The sequence below is a fragment of the Canis aureus genome, chromosome 21, assembly GCF_053574225.1.
Source record: "Canis aureus isolate CA01 chromosome 21, VMU_Caureus_v.1.0, whole genome shotgun sequence".
In the NCBI taxonomy this organism is placed as follows: Eukaryota; Metazoa; Chordata; class Mammalia; order Carnivora; family Canidae; genus Canis; species Canis aureus.
The window spans coordinates 15,421,676-15,445,972 of record NC_135631.1 but is presented as its reverse complement, the minus strand read 5'-3'; the positions used below and the strand labels follow the sequence as shown (position 1 = coordinate 15,445,972).

The following is a 24,297-nucleotide window of genomic DNA, read 5'->3' as shown; positions in this document are numbered from 1 at the left end:
TTTCTGGGTGCATGCTGGTCTTGTTTAGAAGGTATTAACTTCTGCCATTGTAGAACAAATGAGGCAGAGGAAACAAAAAACACAAAACAAAACAATAACATATCTTATATATCTTCTAAAATTAAGTTGAGTATGTTGAAGGGAATCTAGACGTGGGAAATATATCGAAAAACTGTAATTGTAGAAATATGAAAGTGAAAAAGGAAGAAAAAATGGTAAAATATTGTAGCTAAGGTCGGAAAAGTGAAAAAAAAACCCTGGAAATTTACAGTCTGATATAAAAACAAGTGGAACTTGAAAAAGGAGAAAACAAAAAGGAGGGGTGCCCTCTAGTTCTATATACTGTAAATCCCTCAACTTCTCCTGGAGCTTTCCAGCGCTGCTCGGTCAAGAACTTGCTCTTCCCCTGTCCTTCCAGGTGGTCTTCTGGGGGAGAGGCCTGTTGTGCTGCTTCTCAGGTGTGTGTACCTAGAGAGCTGCCCTCCCTACCACTGGGTTCCAGGCTCAGTGGGAGCTGTTTATCCTGTGAGGCCCTAGTCCCCTGACGGCCCCGCCCCTCCCAGGCACAGGGTGACACCAGGAGGAACAACCCCACTGGTGTCAGCCAGCTCTCCAGCCCTGGTGTCAGCTCCCGCAGTAACTCCCGCAGGTCCCAGTCCGCAGGGGCCTGGATGCTCCAGGGGGTCGGGGGCGCTGACCTGTACAGCTCAGGGCACCCTGCAGCAGGAGCATCCTTGCTGTCCTGTGCTCTCCCCACCTCTGCCTGTCCTGGGGGAGCCGCAGGATCCTGGCCTCTGCCCCCTGGTGCCCTGGGATCCTGGGCCTGTGCTGCTGGAATCTCGCTCCCTGCTCCCTGGCGGTGAAGGCAGCAGGGCACAGCCCCCTCACGTGGAGCCGCTGCCTGAGCTGCTCCCGAGGCCCCACCGGGCATGCTCCAGCCCTGTATCGCGCTTGGCCAATGGTGTGTGGGGCGCTCTCCCCTGGGCGCACTTCCTCTGTGACTCCGGGAGACTGGGGGCTCCACGATCCTGCACCACTTCTCTGCTAAGCGCCTTTCCATCCAGTGCAAAATTTTTAAGTTCCCCCTTCTCCGGGGCGGGGCTTTCCTGTCCCTGAGGCTCCCGCTGCCCCCTTAGTCCGACTCCTGGTGGGGCCCCTCCCCCACTTGATTCTTTATTTTTCTCCACCTTCCTACCTTGTTAGAAGCCAAAACCTTTCTCTCTGTAGGGTACAGGCTGTTCTCTCTTTAAATCTCAGGTCAGATTCGTAGGTTTTCAGGATAGTTTGAAGTTATTTTCCGTAACTTTTGGAAGTTGGTGGGGCCAGGTGAATTGAGGCTCCTACTCCTCTGCCATCATGCTCATTTTTTCCTTAAAACTAGTTTTTACCTTTCTGTACTTCGATCTCAGAAGATATGTTTTATCTATGGTGCATTTTAAATTCTTATTTAGTCTTGCCAGCCTAGATTATTTTGCCTCCTTCCCTCTTTGACTTATAGAATTCTCTTGGTATATAACAATCACACAAATTAGCTGAATATCTCAAGATCTTTGTAATAAAACACTTCAAAAATCCTTTACATAATGTGTCAAATATGTTAATAGCCAAAAGAAACAATAAGAAAAAAATATATATCTATATATACACACATACACACCTTGAGGCCTTTGGTTCACTTGTATGGAACTTTATAAAGATAAACTAATGGGGGAATCCCTGGGTGGCTCAGTGGTTTAGTGCCTGCCTTAGGCCCAGGGCATGATCCTGGAGTCCCAGGATCGAGTCCCAATCAGGCTCCCTGCATAGAGCCTGCTTTGCGCTCTACCTGTGTCTCTGCCTCTCTCTCTGTCTCTCATGAATAAATAAATAAAATCTTAAAAAAATTAAAAAAAATAAAAATATAAAGCAAACTAATGATATAATGTAAAGAATTTCTAATGCCCCCCCCCAAAAAAAAAAGTCCCAATGCTCTGAATGTGTTGAAAAGACAGTAGGATACCTTATTTGAAATGTGCTATACAGGTAATTACAAGTCATAAAATTATTATTTATGGATGATCATTTTTGAATAGTTGTGTTGTATAAATATCTTTCTTATTAATATACCAGAGTGTAGACAGAGTTTTGAGCAGTATTTCCCAATCAGCAACATCAGAAGTGAGCTCTCAATAAAAGAAAGAACCAGACTGGCAATATAAGGGAAGCTACTAGTTTAAGGGCAGAAGTACCAAAAAAAGTAAGGAACTCTGGTGTGATATATTTGAGTGTGTTGGGTAAATCAGGATACACAGTATCATATTTGATATCTGTACAGATTAAGTAATCAACCAAAGTCCTCAATTCATCTTCTGCTTTCTGAGGTAATTTTGATATGCCATAGCTTTCGCATGGCATTTTTCACTTCTGCATTCCTCAGTGTGTAGATGAGTGGGTTGACAAGCGGTGTCCCAATAGTATAAAACACGGCCATCATCTTGTCCATGGGGTAAGTGGTTGGGGGGCGTGTATATGTGAATATACAGGGACCAAAGCATAAGACTACTACGATGATGTGAGAAGTGCAAGTAGAGAGAGCTTTTTTCCTCCCTTCTGCACTGTGGTTTCGCAGGGAATGCAAGATGACAATGTAGGAGATCATCAGAATCACAAAACTGCTTGAGCAAATGGCCCCACTATTAGAAACCAACAGTAGGTTGATCTTATAAGTGTCCATGCAAGCAAGTTTCAGCAAGGGCTGCAAATCACAGCAGTAATGATCAATCAAATTGGGTCCACAGAAGGGCAATCTCAAAGCCAGGATAATCTGGGCTATAGAATGGATAAAAGATCCAACCCATGCCAGAACAATTAGGATGGTGCAAACCCGCCGGCTCATGATGGTTGGGTAATGTAAGGGCTTACAGATGGCCACATACCGGTCAAAGGCCATGAGGAGGAGGACAAAAACCTCCATGCAACCAAAGAAATGTAGTGCAAAGACTTGAGTCATGCATTCATTGTAAGTTATGATATTTTTTGCAGAGAGAGAGTCCACAATTAGTCTGGGGGCTGTGGAAGTTGAAAAGCAGGAATCAGCAAGGGACAAATAAAATAAGAAATAGTACATGGGGCTCCCAAGTGTCCGACTGGACTTGATGGTCACAATAATAAGCAAATTCCCAACCACAGTTCCCAAATAAAAAATGAAAAATATTACAAATACCGTTTTCTTTTTCATAGGATCTTGGGTCAATCCTAACAGTATGAACTCAGTAGTACTGTTATTTTGCTGCATTATTTCAGGCAAAGTGGAGAAAATGCAGGTTAGAAATAATTAATCTGCAAGGAAGCATTCTGTGAAATGAACACTCCATATTTGGAGGTTTAATCCATATGTTTGATCATTGAAGTGCCACTACCAGTATATTATCCACCATTCATGTTGTTTTCTCCTGAATAAAGTGGAAACCACAATATTTATTCACAACTTATTAACTTGGTTGCTTAGGAAACAAGAAATATATCAATAACTATAGAGACCTGATTATTCAGGCATAATAAACATTAATTTAGAGGATTCAATAGAAGACGGCATCTTTCTGAGCTGAATGTGTTTTTTCAGTTTCTAGCAAGGACCTATTTGGATACAAGTCTACAAAATAGGGAAAATTCATCATGATTTACATAATGCACTTTCACACTACTACAACATAGTAGGTTAGTAATAAAGTATCTTACAATAAATATTCTGAACATTCAAGTATCATGTAGAAACATTTGATAGTGTTTTCCTTAATGAAACCTAAAAGAAAGAAAGAGAGAGGCAGAGAGGACAAGAGATAAACCATCAATATTTTAGCAGTGAATATTCAGTCAATTGGTCAGTCCATTGTGAAACGTATTTTTTAATCTGTTACCTCGACTGAGTTTATTTCACTGTTACTAATTCTTTTTTTCACTGTTAATAATTCTTAATAATTTCTATTTTTACAGTTCTAAATTCAGTTTCTTTTTTTTGTATATTTTTTTTCATTGGAGTTCGATATGCCAACATACAGTGTAATACCCAGTGCTCATACCGTCAAGTGTCCCCCTCAGTGCCTATCATAAAACATTTTACTTTTTTTTTAATTTTAAAAATTATTACTTTTTTTGAGAAATCACTGACAGAGAATGAGAGAGAGTAAACATGACTGCAGTGGAGGGAGGAGCTGAGGGATGAAGTTTAGCCTTTCTCCTGAGAAGGGAGTTTGATACAGTGTTCGATCCCTGGACCCTGAGATCATATCTGGGGCATAAGCAGATGTTTAACCAAGAGAGCCACTTGGAACCCCTAAAACCTTGTTCTTTTTAAATTATACATTATTGCATTAAATTATTAGATATAATAGTAAATTGTATACATACATATCAATGTATATGTATATATATTCATTTATTTATATGTTGCATTTTTGGAATAGAAGTTAGGAGGATGACCTTCTCCATAATATATTTCATTTGGGAGTTCAAATATGCCATAGTCATGCTGCATTAAAAATAAAGCTTTAAAAACCTAATCTTTGTAGATTGTTTATTAATCTCCTTGGCATAATACTAGTTCATACAAACTGTCTTCTGACATGGGCTGCGGGAAAAGCAAGATCTCCAGACCACGTGAAAGTTTAAGTGTTTGAGAAGGTGGGTGAGTCAGCTGTAGAGCCAAATCTGGACTCAGGGACTTTACCACCTCATGCCCCAACAACACTGCCATTCACTACAGGTTCCACTGTAGTTTCAAGAGATGGCAAATACGTTCTTTGTCCAAATCCAGCAAAGAGGAATGAAATCTTGTTCATGGTATCTAACAATTAAGTATTATAAAAGCATTATCTATCTATCGTTCTATCAGTCCACCTATTGATCTATCATCTATATAGATCAATAGGTAGACTACCTATCTACTACCTATCTACCTATCTACCTATCTACTTGATAGAATTATAGTTCGAGACATTTGTATAGTTCACATAATAATAGAAGAGTGGCATACATGAAAGAAGCAAAATAAAGAAAGTAATTTTTATCTGTTCACTGCTGATTTTAAGCATCTAGAAAGAAGTACATATTAATAATAAGTATTCATAAAATGAATGAAATATTTAAGAGAATTTACTATTGATACAACCCAATATCTTTGGTCCTATTCAATACTCAGTTACCACTGAAAAAGGCTCCTACTTCATCCAAAGTAAAATCATCATCTCCGTGGAGTATTTTCTGGAACACTCAGATAGGTATTATTTCTATTTGATTATCTCTCCACCAGGAGCTGCTGTCCATTTCTTTTATTTCAACTTCTCACATTAGATTGTAAAACACTTCTAGAAAATTCTCTAAACTTTCTATCTTTCCACAAATTTAATACATAAAAACGTGTTAGGTGTGCACTGTAGCATTGATCAGATAAATTTTCTCTGAGTATTAAATACAAGTTAATCCCCAACACAAATCTTACCAGTTTCGATATGAGCTTATCCAAAGGTTAGGATGTTCAGTCATCCTCTTTTCTTCTCAAGAAAGAAAAGAATTTCTCACTCACATGAGAATTAAAAAACAAAAAAAAAAGTGTTCTAAAATTCTGTCTGAGCTCTTTGCTGTCACTGAGGCTCAGGTTCTTGCCTGCATGCCAAAGATAAAGTTGGTCTTGATTTCATCCCACACCTTCTGAAATCAACTCCCACATGGAATTTTTACTGGGAAATGCTTCTCTTTTGCCTTTCCTGCAGCAGCATTTAAACAGGAATGATGCATAATATAGGAGTCTGGGGAAAGTCATTCCCTAAAGTGTCCCTTCTCTTTTAATTAAAGCACATGAACTAGGTGTGATAAAGAACTTAAAGTTCAATATATATTAATAGATTATTGGAAAAAGGTGATCTCTTCTTGTAATTAAGGGTGTTTAATAGGGTCATAAATAATATCTTTTGAATAGAATGAAAAACCTGTGATTACATAGTAATCTAGAGTCCTGGACTTGATATCTGATATCATTATTCAAAAAAATGAATTAATACTTCTTAAAAAAATGGCTGTTTCAAAAGATAAAAAAAAAGAAATGGCTGATTCTAAGTTTTGGGCAGGGAATGTACAAGATGAATTGGAGTATCTTGTAATGCTAGAAGGTAAGGATGCTAACACATTCACACACATGCACAGTCATTCACACTGTAAGGAGAATATTACACAGGGACACAAGAGCCAATGGAAATCCCTCCCACTGCCCAGTGCCAAATACTGGAAAAATATATTGAGTAACACAATCAATGACACTAAATTGAAATGTACCTCATTGTTTAAAAAATCCACAAGTTGTTATTGATATGACCACTTAAATAAATAACTAATAAATCAGAGGCAATAGACAAATCTCACATTAAAAAGAATTTCTGGGCAGCCCTGGTGGCTAAGCAGTTTAGTGTCGCCTTCAGCCCTGGGTGTGATCCTGGAGACCTGGGATCGAGTCCCATGTCAGGCTCCCAGTATAGAGCCTGCTTGTCCCTCTGCCTATGTCTCTGCCTCTCTCTCTCTATCTGTGTGTGTGTGTGTGTGTGTCATGAATAAATAAATAAAATCTTAAAAAAAAAAGAATTTCTAATGATTTTGTAGGTTTCTCTCAAAGGGTTATAGGATAACTCTCAATCTCTTATTTGTGGGCTCTACCCAAGTTAAGTTCCTTCCAAAAGTCACATTTTGGGATGAGGAAGGGGGAGTAAACCTACAGAGGAGAAATCTAGCAACACCACCTTAGCCAGGTGATCAGGCTAAAAGCAGTGGTGATGAGTCACACTGAAAGTATGTACCTACTGGTATGATGTGATGCAAATGGCACTTTGTCTCAGTAACCTTTGTCCCATAACCCACAACCCAAGTCTAATCCTGAGTACAGTACCAGACAAACTCCATGTGAAGGTTTTACAAAATGTCAGAATAGTTCTCCTCAAAACTGTCAAGTTCATCAAAAACAAAAAAAAAAAAATGTAAGGGGACCCCAGATTTTTCTGTTGGGTAAACCTCCCACTCTTGTTTTGGCATGATCTCAAGGTACTGGGATCCAGCCCGAGTAGTGCTCTACAATAAGCTTGGAGTCTGCTTCTCTGCACCCTCTCTCTCTCCCTATGCCTTTCCCTCTGATTGCACACACACACACACTCATAAATAAATAAATAAATAAATAAATAAATAAATAAATAAATATTTTAAAACTCAAGAAAGGTTAAGACTACACTTATTGTAATGGGCACTGAGTAAGCTATAGAATTGTTGAATCATACTATATACCTGAGACTTATAGTGATGTATGTAATCATACCTGAAATAAAGAAAGAAAAGAACATTAGGAGAAACCGTTATGTCTAGAGGTGCAGAAGAAGACATGACAACTGAATGCAATGAGGTATGCTGGCTGAGATTATGGCAAAGAAAAATGGCATTGATTAAAAACAAAGTAAATGAATAAAGACAGATGTTAGTTAAAACTAGTATGTTCATATTTGTGAAAATGTGCCATGTTATTTAGGATGGTAACTGGGGAAACTGAGAGCAGAGTATATGGGAACTGTGTATCATTTCCACAATTTTTCTGTAAATATAAAACTGAATAAAATATAAGTTCATTAAAAATAGATAAATTATTCCAATTAATCTGTCATCAAAATTTATCTGTGTGTAGCATGGGTCAGAAACTCCTTCCTTTTCAATGCTGAATATTTCGTTGTACACATGCCACAAAACTGAACTGCAAAGTCTACGTCCCATTTTGAGTCTAAAGACTAGAACGTGCTATAAACCAGTAAGAGGTGATGTCCCAGTTTAGTCTATAAGCAGGAGGAACCTGAGAATCAAGAAGAATTAATGTGAAAGTGACAAGCCCTCAGACATGAAGAGCTAATGGTTCATAAAACCATTAAATGGTTTATATGTCATAAAAGTTTATCTGTGTTGTAGCATGGATCCTAAATACCTTCCCTTTCAATACCAAATACAACTCTATTGTATGTATAGCACAGTTTGTTTATTCCTATGTTGATGGACACTTGGGTTGCTTACACATTTTGACTATCATGACTAATGCTGACATAGACGTGAGTGTACACAGATCTCTTCTGGTGCCCACTTTCAATGCTTTTGGCATATACCCAGAAGTGGAAATGCTAGGTCGGTTGGTGTTTTTTTTGTTTTTGTTTTTGTTTTTGTTTGTTTGTTTGTTTGTTTTTACTTTCTGATGATTGTCATACTGCCTTTCACAGTGGTTGCACCATTTTTGTATTCTTATGAACCCTGAGTTTGCTTAGTGATGTTTGGTATTTTTTTTCATGTGCTCTTTCTCTGTTGTATATATATTTTTTGAGATGTTTATTCAAGTCGTTTTTTGATATTTAGTTGTAGGAATTCCATGAGTTGCATTTTCATTCTTTTGATTGTGGCCTTTGATGCATAAAAGTTTTTAATTTTAAGGTAGTTTAATTAATTAATTTATTTCTCTGTAGCCTGGGATTTTTTTGTGTCATATTCAAGAAATTATTGCCTAAGATAATGTCCTGAAGCTGTCTTTTTTTTTTTGTTTTTATGATAGTCACAGAGAGAGAGAGAGAGAGAGAGAGGCAGAGACACAGGCAGAGGGAGAAGCAGGCTCCATGCACCAGGAGCCCGATGTGGGATTCGATTCCGGGTCTCCAGGATCGCGCCCCCGGCCAAAGGCAGGCGCTAAACTGCTGCGCCACCCAGGGATCCCCCCTGAAGCTGTCTTTTTAATTTATATTTTCTTCTAAACGTTTTATACTTTTAGCTCTTATACTTAGGTCTTTGATTCATTTTGAGTTTATTTTGTAGATAGTAAAGTTAGGGGTCTGCCTTCATTCTAAACGTGAATATCTAGTTTTTCGAAAACTACTTTTTGAAAAAAAACTCCCTTTCCCTATTGGATGATTTTGGAACCCCTGTAGAAAGTCATTTGACCATATATGTGATGGTGTATTACTGGGCTCTCCAATCTATTCCATTTGTATATATGCCAGTATTTGTATTTATGCCAGTACCATACTGTTTAGAACACTGTCAATTTTTTTAATAATAAATTTATTTTTTATTGGTGTTCTATTTGCCAACATACAGAATAACACCCAGTGCTCATCACATGAAGTGCCCCCCTCAGTGCCTGCCACCCAGTTACCCCCACCCTCCACCTTCTTCGCCTTGTATGTATATACAAGTATGTACCTACTGGTACTGGTACTGGTTCGTTTCCCAGAGTAGGAATCTTCCGTGTTCTGTCTCCCTTTCTGATATTTCCCACTTATTTTTTCTCCTTTCCCCTTTATTCCCTTTCACTGTTATTTATATTACCCAAATGAATGAGACCATATAAGGTTTGTCCTTCTTTGATTGATTATTTCACTCAGCATAATACCCTCCAGTTCCATCCAAGTCGAAGCAAATGATGGGTACTTGTCGTTTCTAATGGCTGAGTAATATTCCATTGTATACATAGACCACATCTTCTTTATCCATTCATCTTTCGATGGACACCGAGGCTCCTTCCACAGTTTGGCTATTGTGGACATTGCTGCTGTAAACATTGGGGTGCAGGGTCCAGCGTTTCACTGCATCTGTGTCTTTGGGGTAAATCCCCAGCAGTGCAATTGCTGGGTCAGGGCAGGTCTATTTTTAACTCTTTGAGGAACCTCCACACAGTTTTCCAGAGTGGCTGCACCATTTCACATTCCCACCAACAGTGCAAGAGGGTTCCCTTTTCTCCGCATCCTCTCCATCATTTGTGGTTTCCTGCCTTGTTAATTTTCCCCATTCTCACTGGTGTGAAGTGGTATCTCTTTGTGGTTTTGATTTATATTTCCCTGATGGCAAGTGATGTGGAGCATTTTCTCATGTGCTTCTTGGCCATGTCTGTGTCTTCCTCTGTGAGATTTCTGTTCATGTCTTTTGCCCATTTCATGATTGGATTGTTTGTTTCCTTGCTGCTAGATTTCAGGTTGTACTACAGAGCTGTGGTCATCAAGACAGTGTGGTACTGGCACCAAAACAGACACATAGATCAATGGAACAGAATAGACAATCCAGAAGTGGACCCTCAACTTTATGTTCAACTAATATTCGACAAAGGAAGAAAGACTATCCACTGGAAGAAAGACAGTCTCTTCAATAAATGGTGCTGGGAAAATTGGACATCCACATGCAGAAGAATGAAACTGGACTATTCTCTTACACCATTCACAAAGATAAACTCAAAATGGATGAAAGATCTAAATGTGAGACAAGATTCCATCAAAATCCTAGAGGCGAACACAGGCAACACCCTTTTTGAACTCGAACACAGTAACTTCTTGCAAGATACATCCACGAAGGCAAAAGAAACAAGCAAAAATGAACTATTGGGACTTCATCAAGATAAGAAGCTTTTGCACAGCAAAGGATACAGTCAACAAAACTAAAAGTCAACCTACAGAATGGGAGAAGATATTTGCAAATGACGTATCAGATAAAGGGCTAGTTTCCAAGATCTATAAAGAACTTATTAAACTGAACACTGTCAATTTAAAATGAGTTTTAAAATCAGGAGATGTGAGACCTACAACTTTTTCAAGATTTTTTTTTGACTACATATCCCTTAAGATTCCATGTGAATCTTTTAGCTGATTTTTCTATATCTGCAAAAATTGTCATTGGAGTTTTAATAGGGGTTGTATAATTGTGTGTTGTTTCAGATATTATTGACAGTTAAACAATATTGAATCTTCTGATCCATGAAAATGTGATATCTTTCAGAGCACACACACATTGTTTTTTATAATATGATTTTCTATACATACATACCTGTGATATAGATTAATTTCTAAATTAGACACAGTAAGAGATTAACAACAATAATAAAATAGAAATATTACCACAATACAGTATAACAAAAGTTATCTGAATATAGTCTCTCTGTGTGTGTGTGTGTGTGCGCATGTCTTTCTCAAATACCTGAATTTACTGTACTCACCCTTCTCCTTTGGATGATGTGAGATGAGAAAATGCTGTTGTGATGAGATGAATGAGGGGAATAACACAGACATTGTATTATAGCATGACTCTACTACTGACCTTTTAACAATATGTGAAAAGGATCATCTGCTTCTGAACTCAAGATAATTATAACCATGGAAAGCAAAACCATGAGTCACTTGATAAATAGACCATAGTAAAACACTCAAATGAAGAATCTGTTGCCTTCCCAATCCAAAGAGGCCTACTGGCTGTTGTGCATCATTTTAGTGTTGGAGGGGATAGTTGGACCAAGACACTCTTCACTTTAAAAGGGATATCTTTTGGTTTGGTTTTATTTAAATTCAAGTTAGTTAACATATAGTGATTATTAATTTGGGGGTAGAAATTAGTGATATATCAGTTGCATGGAACAGCCAGTGCTCATCACCTCATGTGCCCTCCTTAATGCCCATCATCCAATTACCCCAACTCCTCATTCACCTCCCTACCAGCAACCCTCAGTTTTTTCTATTTACTTAAGTGTCTCTTATGATTTTTCTCCCTCTCTGTTTGTATCCTATTTTATTTTTACTTCAAAAGAACTGTCTTGATATACTTTATATCCGTTAGACCATGGAAATTTCACTAAGCTTCAATTACTTGAATTTTAATTATTATTATTATTTTTTTGCATCCTGTGACTGCATCCACAGAAGTGTCTTACCAATAAGTCTAGAGTAGTTATGTCTTGATCATTGGATCCACTCAGTGTAATGTCATCCTTACGATTGACCAGTATGGATACCTTGTATAATGAAAGACAATCAAGGTTCCTACAAATTAAATTATGACATTGTGCCAGAGATTTGACACACACCTGAGAGAGGTCAGTGAAGGCATGTTGCTGGCCTTGTAAGGTGAAATAAAATATTAAAGGAGATCTCTCAAGGCAAAAACAAACAAACAAACAAAAAACAAACAAACATGCCTGGTGTCAGAGAGAGGAGTCCATACAGCTGTGTAACCTCTATGAGTCTCAAAGTTTTCATTTCCCAAATTAGGTTAATGACATTTAACAACTATTTTTTTAAACAACTCTCTTTTTTTTAATAATAGATTTATTTTTTTATTGGTGTTCAATTTACCAACATACAGAATAACACCCAGTGCTCATCCCGTCAAGTGCCCCCCTCAGTGCCCACCACCCAGTCACCACCACCCCCAGCCCTCCTCCCCTTCCACCACCCCTATTTCGTTTCTCAGAGTTAGGAGTCTTCCATGATTTGTCTCCTTTTCTGATATTTCCTATCCATTTCCTCTCCCTTCCCCTCTATTCCCTTTCACTATTATTTATATTCCCCAAATGAATGAGACCATATAATGTTTGTCCTTCTCCGATTGACTTACTTCACTCAGCATAATACCCTCCAGTTCCATCCACGTCGAAGCAAATGGTGGGTATTTGTCATTTCTAATGGCTGAGTAATATTCCATTGTATACATAAACCACATCTTCTTTTTAAAAACTGTTGAAACATAATGCTTACTATATATAGAAAGTACCAGTCTTTAAAATGCTACTGAAAACCCTACCTCATAGATTCAAATGATCTCAATGATGTTTAGGGATTTTCAGGAATAATTACACCTTCAAATTGACCTTTTCTTGGATAGTAAACTTTTGATATGAAAGATAAGACACACTCAGACACAGACTATTTAGGCAATTAGATACTAATTAACGATTCTTGAAAAGTGTTTCTATTGATCTAAATCTTTCCTTCTAGCCTAAAGCATCAAATTTCTTTTTTTTTTTTTCAAATTTCTTCATAGAAAATCTTGGATTTGAATTTAGAATGAATTATTTTGAAACACTGTGGAGAAATGGTCTCCAGATGGCTCTGGACCCATAGGCTAGAGACAAGAAATGTGGAGGAAACACTTTTTTTTTTTTTTCCAATTGGTCATTCTTGTAATAAATCTTGGTCTGGAAATGCAAACACCCCACAATATTTTCCTCTGGCATCGCAGGGATATTTAAAGAGATTTCCAAAAATATTCAAGGACCTTGGCTTAGAGCTGCTGCTTTCTCGCTCTGGAATGATCTCCTGTGATGGAAAGACTTTGTCTTAGAAGCAGGTATGCTGAAGAGACATGATTGAGAAACACCCAATTTTGAATAAGGAATTGCATTCCCTCTACTGGGAACCCAACCATGCAACAATGCCCTTTCTTTTTGTGAACTTTGGTTTCCAAGAAGGCTAAAGGTAATGTGAATAGGAAAATAGCATAATTTGGGTGTGGAGTCCTGTGATGTTCTTAACCTGTTGACTCAAGTCACAGAAAGACCTTTTGCTTCCCTAACAATATTAAAACATTTCTGGAAACTTGCTATTAATTGCATCAGAGCTAGAGCAATGAGGGCATAAAATCAATAGAATGAAATTAAACAGAAGCTCTAATAGGCTCCTAATTAGAAATCTCTGGAACTCATGGTCTGGTCAGTAAGGAATACTAGGCAACATTAAAGTTGTGGAAAGATATCACAACACAAGCAGAAAATTCTAATTTTAACCACAAGAATTGTTCCACATTCTTGTTGCTTGGCATTGTTATTTTCCATGTAGTCATTCAAGGAGGTATGTGGTGATATAGTATTGTGGCTTTAATTTGCTTTCCCTGATGACTAATGATGCTGAGCATTTTTTTCATGTTATTTTTGGCTATTTCCATATTTTTTTAAGTTTTCATTTAAATTCCAGTTAGTTAACATACAAGGTAATATTAGTTTCAGGTGTACAATATAGTGATTCAAATCTATCGGGCTCATCACAAGTGCTCTCCTTATCCCAACGTATTTATTTAACACATCCCCCCCCCCCATCTCTCTTCTGGTAACCATCATATTGTTCTCTATTCTCTATTCTATTTAGAAGTCTGTTTCTTGGTTTGCCTCCCTCTCTCTGTCTCTTCCTCCCCACATACTTCTTTGCTTTATTTCTTAAATTCCACATATGACTGAAATCATATGGTATTTATATTTCTCCAACTGACTTATTTTGCTTAGCATAATACTTTCTTGCTCCATCTATGTCATTGCAAATGTAGGTTTTCATTCTTTTTGATGGTTGAGTAATTATTCCATTTTATACATATGGTTATATATATATATGATTATATATATGGAGATATATATATATATAAAATACCACATCAAATCCAACACATCGTCTTTATCCATTTATGGGGTGATGGATTCTTGGACAATTTCCATGATTTGGCTATTGTAAATAATGCTGCTGTAAATATTGGGATGCGTGTATCCTTTGAATTAGTACTTTTGTATTCCTTTTCCCTTTTTAAAAGATTTTATTTATTTATTCATGAGACACACACACACACACACACACACACACACACAGAGATGCAGGGACACAGGCAGAAGGAGAAGCAGTTTCCATGCAGGGAGCCTGATGCAGGACTTGATCCCAGGACTCCAGGATCACCCCTGGGCTGAAGGTGGCACCAAACTGCTGAGCCACCAGGGCAGCCCACTTTTGTATTCTTTGAGCAAATACCTAGTAGTACAATTTCTGGATTTTTGGGTGGCATCCAAAATATATATAGAATTTATAAAACTTAACAATCAAAGAATAATCCCAACAGAAAAGGGGCAGAAGACTTGAATAGATATTTTTTCAGAGACGACATGCAGATGGCTAACAGACACATGAAAAGATGCTCAACATCACTGATCATCAAGAAACACAAATCAAAACTTCAATGAGAAATCCCCTCACACTTGTCAGAATGGCTAAAATCTACAATACAAGAAGGAAAAGATGTAGGCAAGGATGTGGATACAGGGGAACACTTCTGCACTGTCAGTGGTAATGCAAAGAGGTGCAGCCTCTCTAAATAGTACAGAGGTTCCTCAAAAGGGTAAAAACAAAACTACCCTCTGACTCAGCATTTGCATATCTTTTTGCGTTAATTTCTTTCCAAGTCCTTTGTACAACATAAAAATAGTAGTTCTCAGTTTTTTATTCCTTCTCTCTAAGCATTCTTTATATATTCTTGGTATAGGTCTTTTTGCTATATATATCATATATTAAAATAGATAGAAGCTATATTTTTATATAGTTTACATATCAATTACATATACAAATTTTATATAATGTAAAATGTTTATAAAGTGTATGTCTTATTATATATAGCTTTTTCCTAGTGCAAGGATAACCTTTACATATTTAAAAAATTAACATCTAACGAGAAAAAGAATTAAAATCTTAACATTTTTCTGATAATTTCTTATAATAATTAAATCTTTTATAATTATTTTTGCAATATTTAATAAAGATTTATCCACCCCCAAGGTTAAAAATACTCTTTTTCACATTTTTTTTCTTTTTCATATTTTTATAGGTTTTTCTTTTAACATCTAAATGTCAGATTCATTTTTGGTTAAATTTTGTGTTTAGTATGAGATAGTATCTGTGGTTCATTCTTTTTCTCATATGGATATCTAATTGACCCAGCATAATTAGTAGAAAAAAAAGTCTATTCTTTCCTTCATAGAATTACCTTGACATCTTTGTAAAAAAAATCACACATTTAGGTCTATTTATGGACATTCTATTGTTTCAATGATCTATATGTTTATCCTTATAGCAATACCACACAGCCTTGTTATGGGAGCTTAATATAGTTCTTTTATTTAGCTAGAATAAATTTTCTAACTATTCTCTTTTTTTCTCCCTAGATTTTACATGTAAGTGGTAGCACACAGTATTTGTCTTTCCCCTTCTGGCTTCTTTTACTTAGCATAATGCTTTCCAGATTTACAATGACATTGCAAATGGCAAGATTTTCTTCTTTTAAATGGTCAAATAATATTTATCTTCTTTATTCATTCATTTATAGGACATTTATTTTTCCCCATATCTTGATTATTGCGAATAATGCTGAAGTTAATATGGGTGTGCAGATATGTCATGTTATTAATTTTTTTAAATTGTATGCGTTTAAGTAGGCTTCACACCCAAGGTGAAGCTTAAGTTCCAGGTCCTGAGATCAAGAGTCACATGCTCTACAGACTGAGCCAACCAGGAACCCCCAAGTTGCTTAATTTAAGTCTTTTAAAAATACACAGAAGTAGGATTGGTACATCATATCTATGGTAGTACATTTTTTAAGTTTTTGAAGTCTGACCATATTCTTTCTCTAATGGCCATGCAATTTTGCATTGCCACCAACAGTGTATAAGAGTTTCCTGTTGTTCCCATTCCTGCTAACATTTGTTATCTCTTGTCTTTGTTTTATAATAACAGTCTGAACAGGTGTGAGGTGATATTCAATTGTGGTTTTGATTTACACTTCCCATTAATGACGTTGAGCACCTTTTCATATATTCTTTGGCCTTTTATATGTTTTCTTTGAAAAAATGACTATTCAGGTCTTTTGCCCAATTTCAATTGGATTATTTATTTATTTACTTGCTATTAAGTTGCAATAATTCAATATGCATTTCTTGTATTTTATGATTTTTTAAACTTCTTATCAATTACGTGTTTTGTGAATATTTCCCCCATTCTGTAGATTGCCTTTCAATGTCCTGTGTCTTTCCTTTTCTGAGCAGAATTCTTTGATTTGATATAGTCTCATTTGTTTTTAGGATTTTGTTGCCTGGTTCTTCTTCTTTATTTTTTTTTCTTTTCTTTTTATTTCTGTCTGATCCAAGAAATAATTTGCAAAACTAAAGTCAAAAATCTTTTTCCCTCTTTTTTCTTTGGGGAGTTTATGGTAGTAAGTCTTATATTTACCTCTGATTTACTCCAATTTAATTTTATGATTTTGTGAAGTAGATGTCCTATTTTATTTTTTTCATATGGATATCCAGTTTTCTCAAAACTATTTTTTGATGATATTGTTCTTTCCCTATTGTGTGTTTTGGAACCCTAGTCAAAAATCAGTTGACTATATGTGTGTATGTTTTTGTCTGGGTTCTTTGTTCTGTGTCATTGTTCCATGTACTGTTTTTATGCCAATATCATACTGTTTGTTTACTATAGCTTTGTCATCCAGCTTGAAATCAGGTTTGGGATGTCTCCAGGTTTACTCATCTTTCTCAAAGATTGCTTTGGTTATTCAGGGTATTTTTATAGTTCCAAAGAGAATAAGGATTGTTTTTGTCTCTTTCCGAGAGAAATGCCATTGGAATTTTGATCAGAATTGCATTGAATCTATAGATCTCATTGAGGTATATGGATATTTTCACAATATTTATCTTTCTAATCCATGAGCACAGATTATCTTTCTTTTTATTTGTGTATCTTTGAATCCATTTCATCAATGTCTTATGGTTTTCAGTCTATGAGGGTTTTTCCTGCTTGGTTAAATTTATTCCTAAGTAGTTTATTGATTTTGAAGCTGTTGTAAGTGGGATCACTTTCTTAATTTCTCTTTCAGGGTTTGTCGTTACTTTGTAGAAATGCAATTGATTTTTATATGTTGATTTTTTATTTTTCAACTTAATGTGATTCATTTATTATTTCTAATATTTTTTGGTGGAGTCTTTAGGATTTTCTATATATATCATGTCATTTGTTAATAGAGTGTTACTTCTTCTTTTCTCAATAAGATGCTTTTATTTATTTTGTAACCTAGTTTACTAAAAGTCTTTTGAGTAAAAAATTGAATATAAGTACTGAGAGCGAATACCCTCGTATTTTTCTGACTTTATCAGGGAAATATTTTGTGGATTGTGGTTTTTGGATTGTTTAGTGATTTTTCTAAATTGTTTTCTTAAAAATCTTTATTTTTTGCTATGTGCAGTTATTGAACTGTCCCTTCGATTAGTGTAGTAGTTAGCAAGTTATTTGACAGAGACATCTTTAAACTATTTGCACAAAAAATAATAATACATAAATCTTGATCTAACATTTGTTGTGTTCAGATTTGATGTAATGTATCTTCTTTAATAGAGGTTACAGCTTTTCCTTTTTTAATAATATAATACTTGTGCAAATATTCCATCTACACATGCAAATAATATGTATTCTTTGTTAGATGTATAATTTTATGTATGTGTCTACAATACTTTTAAAAGTATTGTTTAGATTTTCTCTATCTTTCCTGACGTATTGCTTGCTTTATTTTTCAAAAATTTAAAAAGGAACACTGAAATCTTCTGTGAAGATGAATTCATATTTTTTCATATGGATTTACTTAATTTTGTTTCATGCATTCTGAATCTGCATTATTAAGTGCATGTATGAGTCGGAGTCCAGTGGCAAGGAGAAGACAATTGCTATAATTTAAGAGCTGTATTGGAAGTGGTTATTTTCATGATGTGTACAGCTGTAGGAGAACCCAAGGAATGTGTAATGGCCCAGCTTTGTGAAGTTGAGTGTGTTAGAGTATGGTGGGTGCACAGAAGAGGCGAGCAGAAGAAATGGAAATGAGCAATATAGGAAAGAAAAATATATTATAAAACAAAACCTTAGATGGACCTTCACGGACCCATGACAATCATGTGGTATGAACTAAGGGCTATCATTTACTCAACGTGTTCCCATTAGATTCTATGTCTCTCTCACCCAAGGTAGGGAGGGAGATAAAAGAAAGCAAAACAAAAACAAACTAAAATAAGGAGAGAAAATGATTGTGCGTTGTGGCCTTTCAAATTCTTTCTTTTTTTTTTTTTTTTTTTTGCTTTCACCTGGTATCCTTTATTATAAGGAAAATCTTTGTTTCTGCTACATTTCATTAACATAATTATCATGGGAATTTGGTTAAACGTATATGTATAAGGACAGTTCCATCTTTAAATAGGGCTAATTTTAACTGCAGCATTGTAGACAAAGGAATGCATGGAATCAAAATCTAACTCTGCACACAATATGGATGTACCATATGTTTTCATCTCATTTTTGTTTGCTTGTTTAGTTTTCATGAATTTATTTTTAATTTATTTTTATTTTATTTTTTAAGTAATAAATTTATTTTTTATTGGTGTTCAATTTGCCAACATACAGATAACACCCAGTGTTCATCCCGTCAAGTGCCCCCCTCAGTGCCCATCACCCATTCACCCCCACCCCCCACCCTCCTCTCCTTCCACCACCCCTAGTTCGTTTCCCAGATTTAGGATTCTTCATGTTTCCAAATTCTAACCACATCCCGAACTAGGTAATATCCAGTATCACAAAAAGGTTATAATTGGAATGATAAAAAAATTCAATACTTATTATATATATATATATTTATAAGTATATATATATACTATATATATATAAGTGTATATATATATATATATATACATATATAGTATCATGATAAAACAACAGAGACCTCAGTCTTTAAGGAAATTATTCTAGGATAGGAGAGAGGGGGAAAACAGATACCCATAATATTACATCAGTGCTATAACACTAGAGAAGTATTGAATCACTCAGGTAATAACTCTCATGAGATAAATAAAATAAGCCTCAAGCCCGTATATGGGCTTTGATGATCTTATAAAAATGTGAGCTTTATTTATCAAATAATAACCACATATGCATTGGCCACTGTAAAATGCCTGTGGGAGTTTCAGGCCCCTCTGTGCTTTTAATTCAAGGTATTCCCAGTAATGCTCTCCTGAAAGGTTCTTTTGGTTGGAAGATTCACAGGAGAGTCAGAGACATTCCACATGTGTTTTCTGTTGTATAGCACAGGCATAGAAATTAAAAAACAAAACAAAACAGCCTGAAGGATCCTTGACATTCCAAAGAGATGTAAAATCCTGCAGAAGTGAGCATCCTGGTAAGTATGTCTGTGTGTGTGTGTCTATAGTATTTTTATATATTAATTTTTACATATATATGTATATTTAAATTGGGAGAAACTAGGATTTTTAACAATTCATTTTAGATAAAAATTTGATCTTATTGAAATCTTATCTTTACATTTACATTCTTCTGGAATAAATTTTCTTCATGGTTATTTCTAAGAGAAGTCATTAAAGATATACAGAAAAAGATTAGATACAGACTCCCCCTTAGTGCTTGTGTAACCTTGGGTTCAAATTTCCTTATTTGCGAAACAGGGACAATAGTACAATAATATACCTCATCAAGTCATAGTGTAGGTGAAATGGTTGTTATATGAAAAGTACTTACTAAATACTAAAATGCCTAGAATATAGTATTACTTAATATTTGGTATTTAAACATTTTAGTCTAAATATATTACATAATTCAGCCCATACCTTTCAACTTCACATTTTACTTTATTATAAATATGATAAATCATTTTAAAAAGCCAAAAAATCAGGGTGCCTTGGTGGCTCAGTCAGTTAAGCATCTGACTCTTGGTTTGAGCCCAAGTCATGATCTCAGGATCTTGAGATCAAGTCCTTCACTGGCTCTACATTCAGTGTGGGGTCTGCTTGAGATTCTCTCTCTCCTCCTGTCCCTGCCCCTGCTTGCTCTCTCTCTCAAATAAATAAATATTTCTAAAAAGGCAGAAAAATCATGTCAAATTGTCCTTGATGGATTTTTATACTATCTATAGACTCTTATGCCTTAGTCATAATCCCCACTTCCAAAGAAGCTAATGAAACTTTTTTCTTTTTAACCTGTAGTTGACAAGTGTTTGCAAATAATTCCTCAGATATTGTTCTCAAGTAACTTAAAATTTAAGGGGAGATTCTTGAAAGAAACTCTTTAAATAAAAAATATGCTAAAAGATGGACTCAAAATTCTTTACTCCAAAACCGTGCAAATATCTGTGGTTTGTGTTTGTATCGGGGGGGGGGGGGAAGTAGTGGAACAGGTTTTGTTTTGTTTCTATTGATTAAATAAATACCACAAAGAAAATGATTTGAAGATGAGCCTGGGGATATTCATGCATAAAGGAACTTTCCCAGAGGATTCTATGGGCATTGCTTTGTAGAATGTTTTTCTATGGATCTGTGTTTTCCTAACTGATGTTCAATCACTCTAAGCTGAGCAACACTGGACCAAACATTGGAAGGGGCGAGTCTTGCACCAATGTCCGGACACATTCCAAACTGAGAGTTGAACTTGCTACAGTTTTGTTCTACAATTTTATGAAAGATTATCCTTGAATTCATATATGTCCTTTAATCAATCATATTCTTTCACATAAATAAGGACTAGGTTTGGATATTATCAATTTATACATAGAAAAAACTTTGCTAAGCTCTATTGTTTCAACCCAGAACAAATTGATACAAACACCAATTTTTGCCTTTGCATTTAATGTATGTGTAACATGAGTTTTTCAACTATCCCATTGTAGTAGAATACAAAATGCACAGGGAAAACCAATTCACTGATGAAAGTACTGATAATCTGTTTTCTTATACGACAACTTGTTCTTTTCCATTTTGGGGAGCATTATTCTTCACTCTTGATCATATCAGAATCATAAGCCTCTATAATATAACCTTAAATGAACTTTATTTCGCTCTTGGCACAGGGCAGGCATATCCAGTATCACTACGAGCTGAAGAAGGAGGATTGGGAAGAATGAATTGCTCAGTACTAAGAAGAAAAAGAATTTTTGCAATTTGCAACAATGTGTATGGAGCTAGAGTGTATTATGTTAAGCAAAATAAGCAACAAGTCAAGTCAATCAGAGAAAGACAAATACAATATGATCTCATTCATTTGTGGAATTTAGGAAACAGATGAACACAGGGTAAGGGAAAAATGAAAAAATAAAGAAAGGGAAGCAAACCTTAAGAGACTTTTAACTACAGAGAACAAAATGAGGTTTGTTGGAAGGAGGTGGGTGGAAGAGAAGCTAGATAGGTAGTGGGTATTATGGAGGGCATTTGTGATGAGCACTGAGTGTTATACATGTAAGGTACAAATCATTAGATTTCAGACCTGAACCCAATTTTACCATATATATCAAGTAGCTAAAATTTAAATAAAAAATTGAAACAAAAAAGAAATATGAGAGCTACGTGCAACATACACAAATATATGTAGCACAGTGAAGGGATGGTATTTGTTTAAACTTATATGGGTAGTTAATGGCAGAAATGGAGAAAGACCCATATTTTTTAAGGAGGTGGAAAACAGCTGGAAGCCTATTTACTCAGTGAGTAATGTGGCATAGACATTAAGAGCATAAAAATTGCATCTGATACTGGCATCTGATATTTTAGGTTGCTACCTAATACTTTAATGATTTGGTGCAATTAGCGAACCAACCTATTTTTCTGTTTCCTCATATGTAAAATGAGTATCAGAATAGTAACCATTGTGTTGTTATGACTTCAATGCTTGCAAAATGTTTATGATAATTTCAAACATAATATATGTTTTTATTAAATATAATTTGAAATATAATGATACCCTTGCTCTGAAAGACTTTATAAGAGTGTAACAAATTCTCTAAATCTTTTTTTTATAAATAGTCCAAAACTTAAAAAACACTATTGAAGACGTAACATATTCTTTATCATTTCAGATGAATTAAGTTTCTGTTGTGTCTCTGGAATCACCTCAACCTCATGGAAAATCAGAACAATGTCACAGAATTTGTTTTCATGGGTCTGTGGGGAAATAAACAAATGGAGCTACTGTTCTTTTTCCTGTTCCTGCTCTGTTTTTTGGCCATCTTAATGGGAAACTTCATCATCTTACTCACGATCATCTGCAGCCATCTAATTGAACAACCAATGTACTACTTTCTCTGCCACCTTTCTCTCATGGACCTCTGCTACACTTCCACTGTAGTCCCCAGACTAATCAGGGACTTAGGTGCAGCCAGAAAAAACATTTCCTATAACAACTGTATGACCCAGCTCTTCACTGCCCACTTGCTGGCAGGGGTGGAGATATTCATCTTGGTGTCCATGGCTTTAGACCGTTATGTGGCCATTGTCAAGCCCCTGCATTACATGGTCATCATGAGCCGGCGGAGGTGTAACCTGTTGATTTTCATGGCCTGGAGTGTGGGGTTTTGGCACTCTGTTGCTCTATTGCTCTTGGTACTCAATTTACCTTTCTGTGGTCCTAATCAGATAGATCATTACATATGTGATGTGAAGCCTCTTTTGAAACTGGTGTGCAGAGATATTCGTGTTGTTAATATCTTAGTGATTTCAAACTCAGGAATGGTGGCAGTTGTTGTGTTTCTTGTCCTGGTGGCTTCTTACATTCTCATATTATACAATCTGAGGACCCACTCCTCTGTAGGGAGACGCAAAGCTCTCTCCACGTGCAGCTCTCATGTAATGGTGGTCATTTTATTCTTTGTGCCTTGTATCTATATTTATGTTCTACCTGCAGGGAGTGAAAACAAGGATAAGGAGATCTCTGTGTTTTACACTGTGATTGCTCCCTTGTTGAATCCTCTCATCTATACCCTGAGAAACATGGAGATGAGAAATGCCATGTGGAAGGTGTGGTCTAAAATGGCACATACGAAATTCAGGTAAAGGTGATATTCATTCCACTTCTGACCATGTGTTCCCAGAGCATTTATTATTTGAGATGTTATGGAAAACATAGCTTTCTTTGGGGAGTTGGACTAAATGAGCTCTAACATTATAAGAGACAAAGAAGCAAGTCACTGTAGTTCAGATTGCAATATGTACACTAAAGTTGCCAACTGGTTCCACATGTGGTTGAATGGGTTTGAGGAATGCTAGAAATGTCTTTCTAAAACACATGCCTAATTATAGCACTGTCCTCTCCAATAATGTACACAGAACAACATTTCCTTGGAATAAAATCCAAAGTTCTCACTTGTTTATCACAATTGGTCCTGGCTGAATCTGCTAGTCTCAGAAGGCATTATAATGGTAGAAAGGATGGTGTTAAAATGACAAGTTTTGGGGTCAGGGAGAGCTCAGCGATTACTGACTCTGGTACATTTTTATCTTTGTGTCTTGGTTATTTGCTTTAATTATATATGCATCTCCATCTTTCAAATATCTATGAAATGTGTAATACTGTACTTTATAAAGTTGAAATATTGCCTTGGCTAACACGTGTGAAGATTGAGGAGGGCATGTGGCTTCTAGAAACATAGATTTTTCCTCTTTTTGTACTTTTCTTCATTTCTTTCCCTTTCCTAGGCTGCTTTCAGTCAGCTACACTGCACTCCTCTACATTCTCCAAACATACTCTAAAGTCTATCAGCTCTATAACTGTTCTTCTATCTTTTCTGCTTGTAATGCTGCTCCCACGATGCATTCGTGTTCATATCTTACATATAAAACACACTCCTGATATTTTCTTATTCCAGAAGATTTTGCCAATTCATAAACAA

The 24,297-nt window shown here is 35.9% G+C and overlaps 2 protein-coding genes across 2 annotated transcripts; one reads left to right on the top strand and one right to left on the bottom strand.

Annotated features, from left to right (window-relative positions):
* Positions 1-2,341: 2,341 nt before the first annotated feature.
* LOC144293282 (olfactory receptor 4C11-like) lies at positions 2,342-3,274 on the bottom strand. The gene has a single exon (XM_077864367.1). The coding sequence runs from the start codon at positions 3,272-3,274 to the stop codon at positions 2,342-2,344; it is 933 nt and encodes a 310-aa protein (XP_077720493.1).
* A 19,257-nt stretch (positions 3,275-22,531) lies between these two features.
* On the top strand, positions 22,532-23,629 carry LOC144293281 (olfactory receptor 4P4-like). The gene has a single exon (XM_077864366.1). It carries the CDS (start codon positions 22,532-22,534, stop codon positions 23,459-23,461), a length of 930 nt encoding a protein of 309 aa, XP_077720492.1. The 3' UTR covers positions 23,462-23,629.
* Positions 23,630-24,297: the final 668 nt, after the last annotated feature.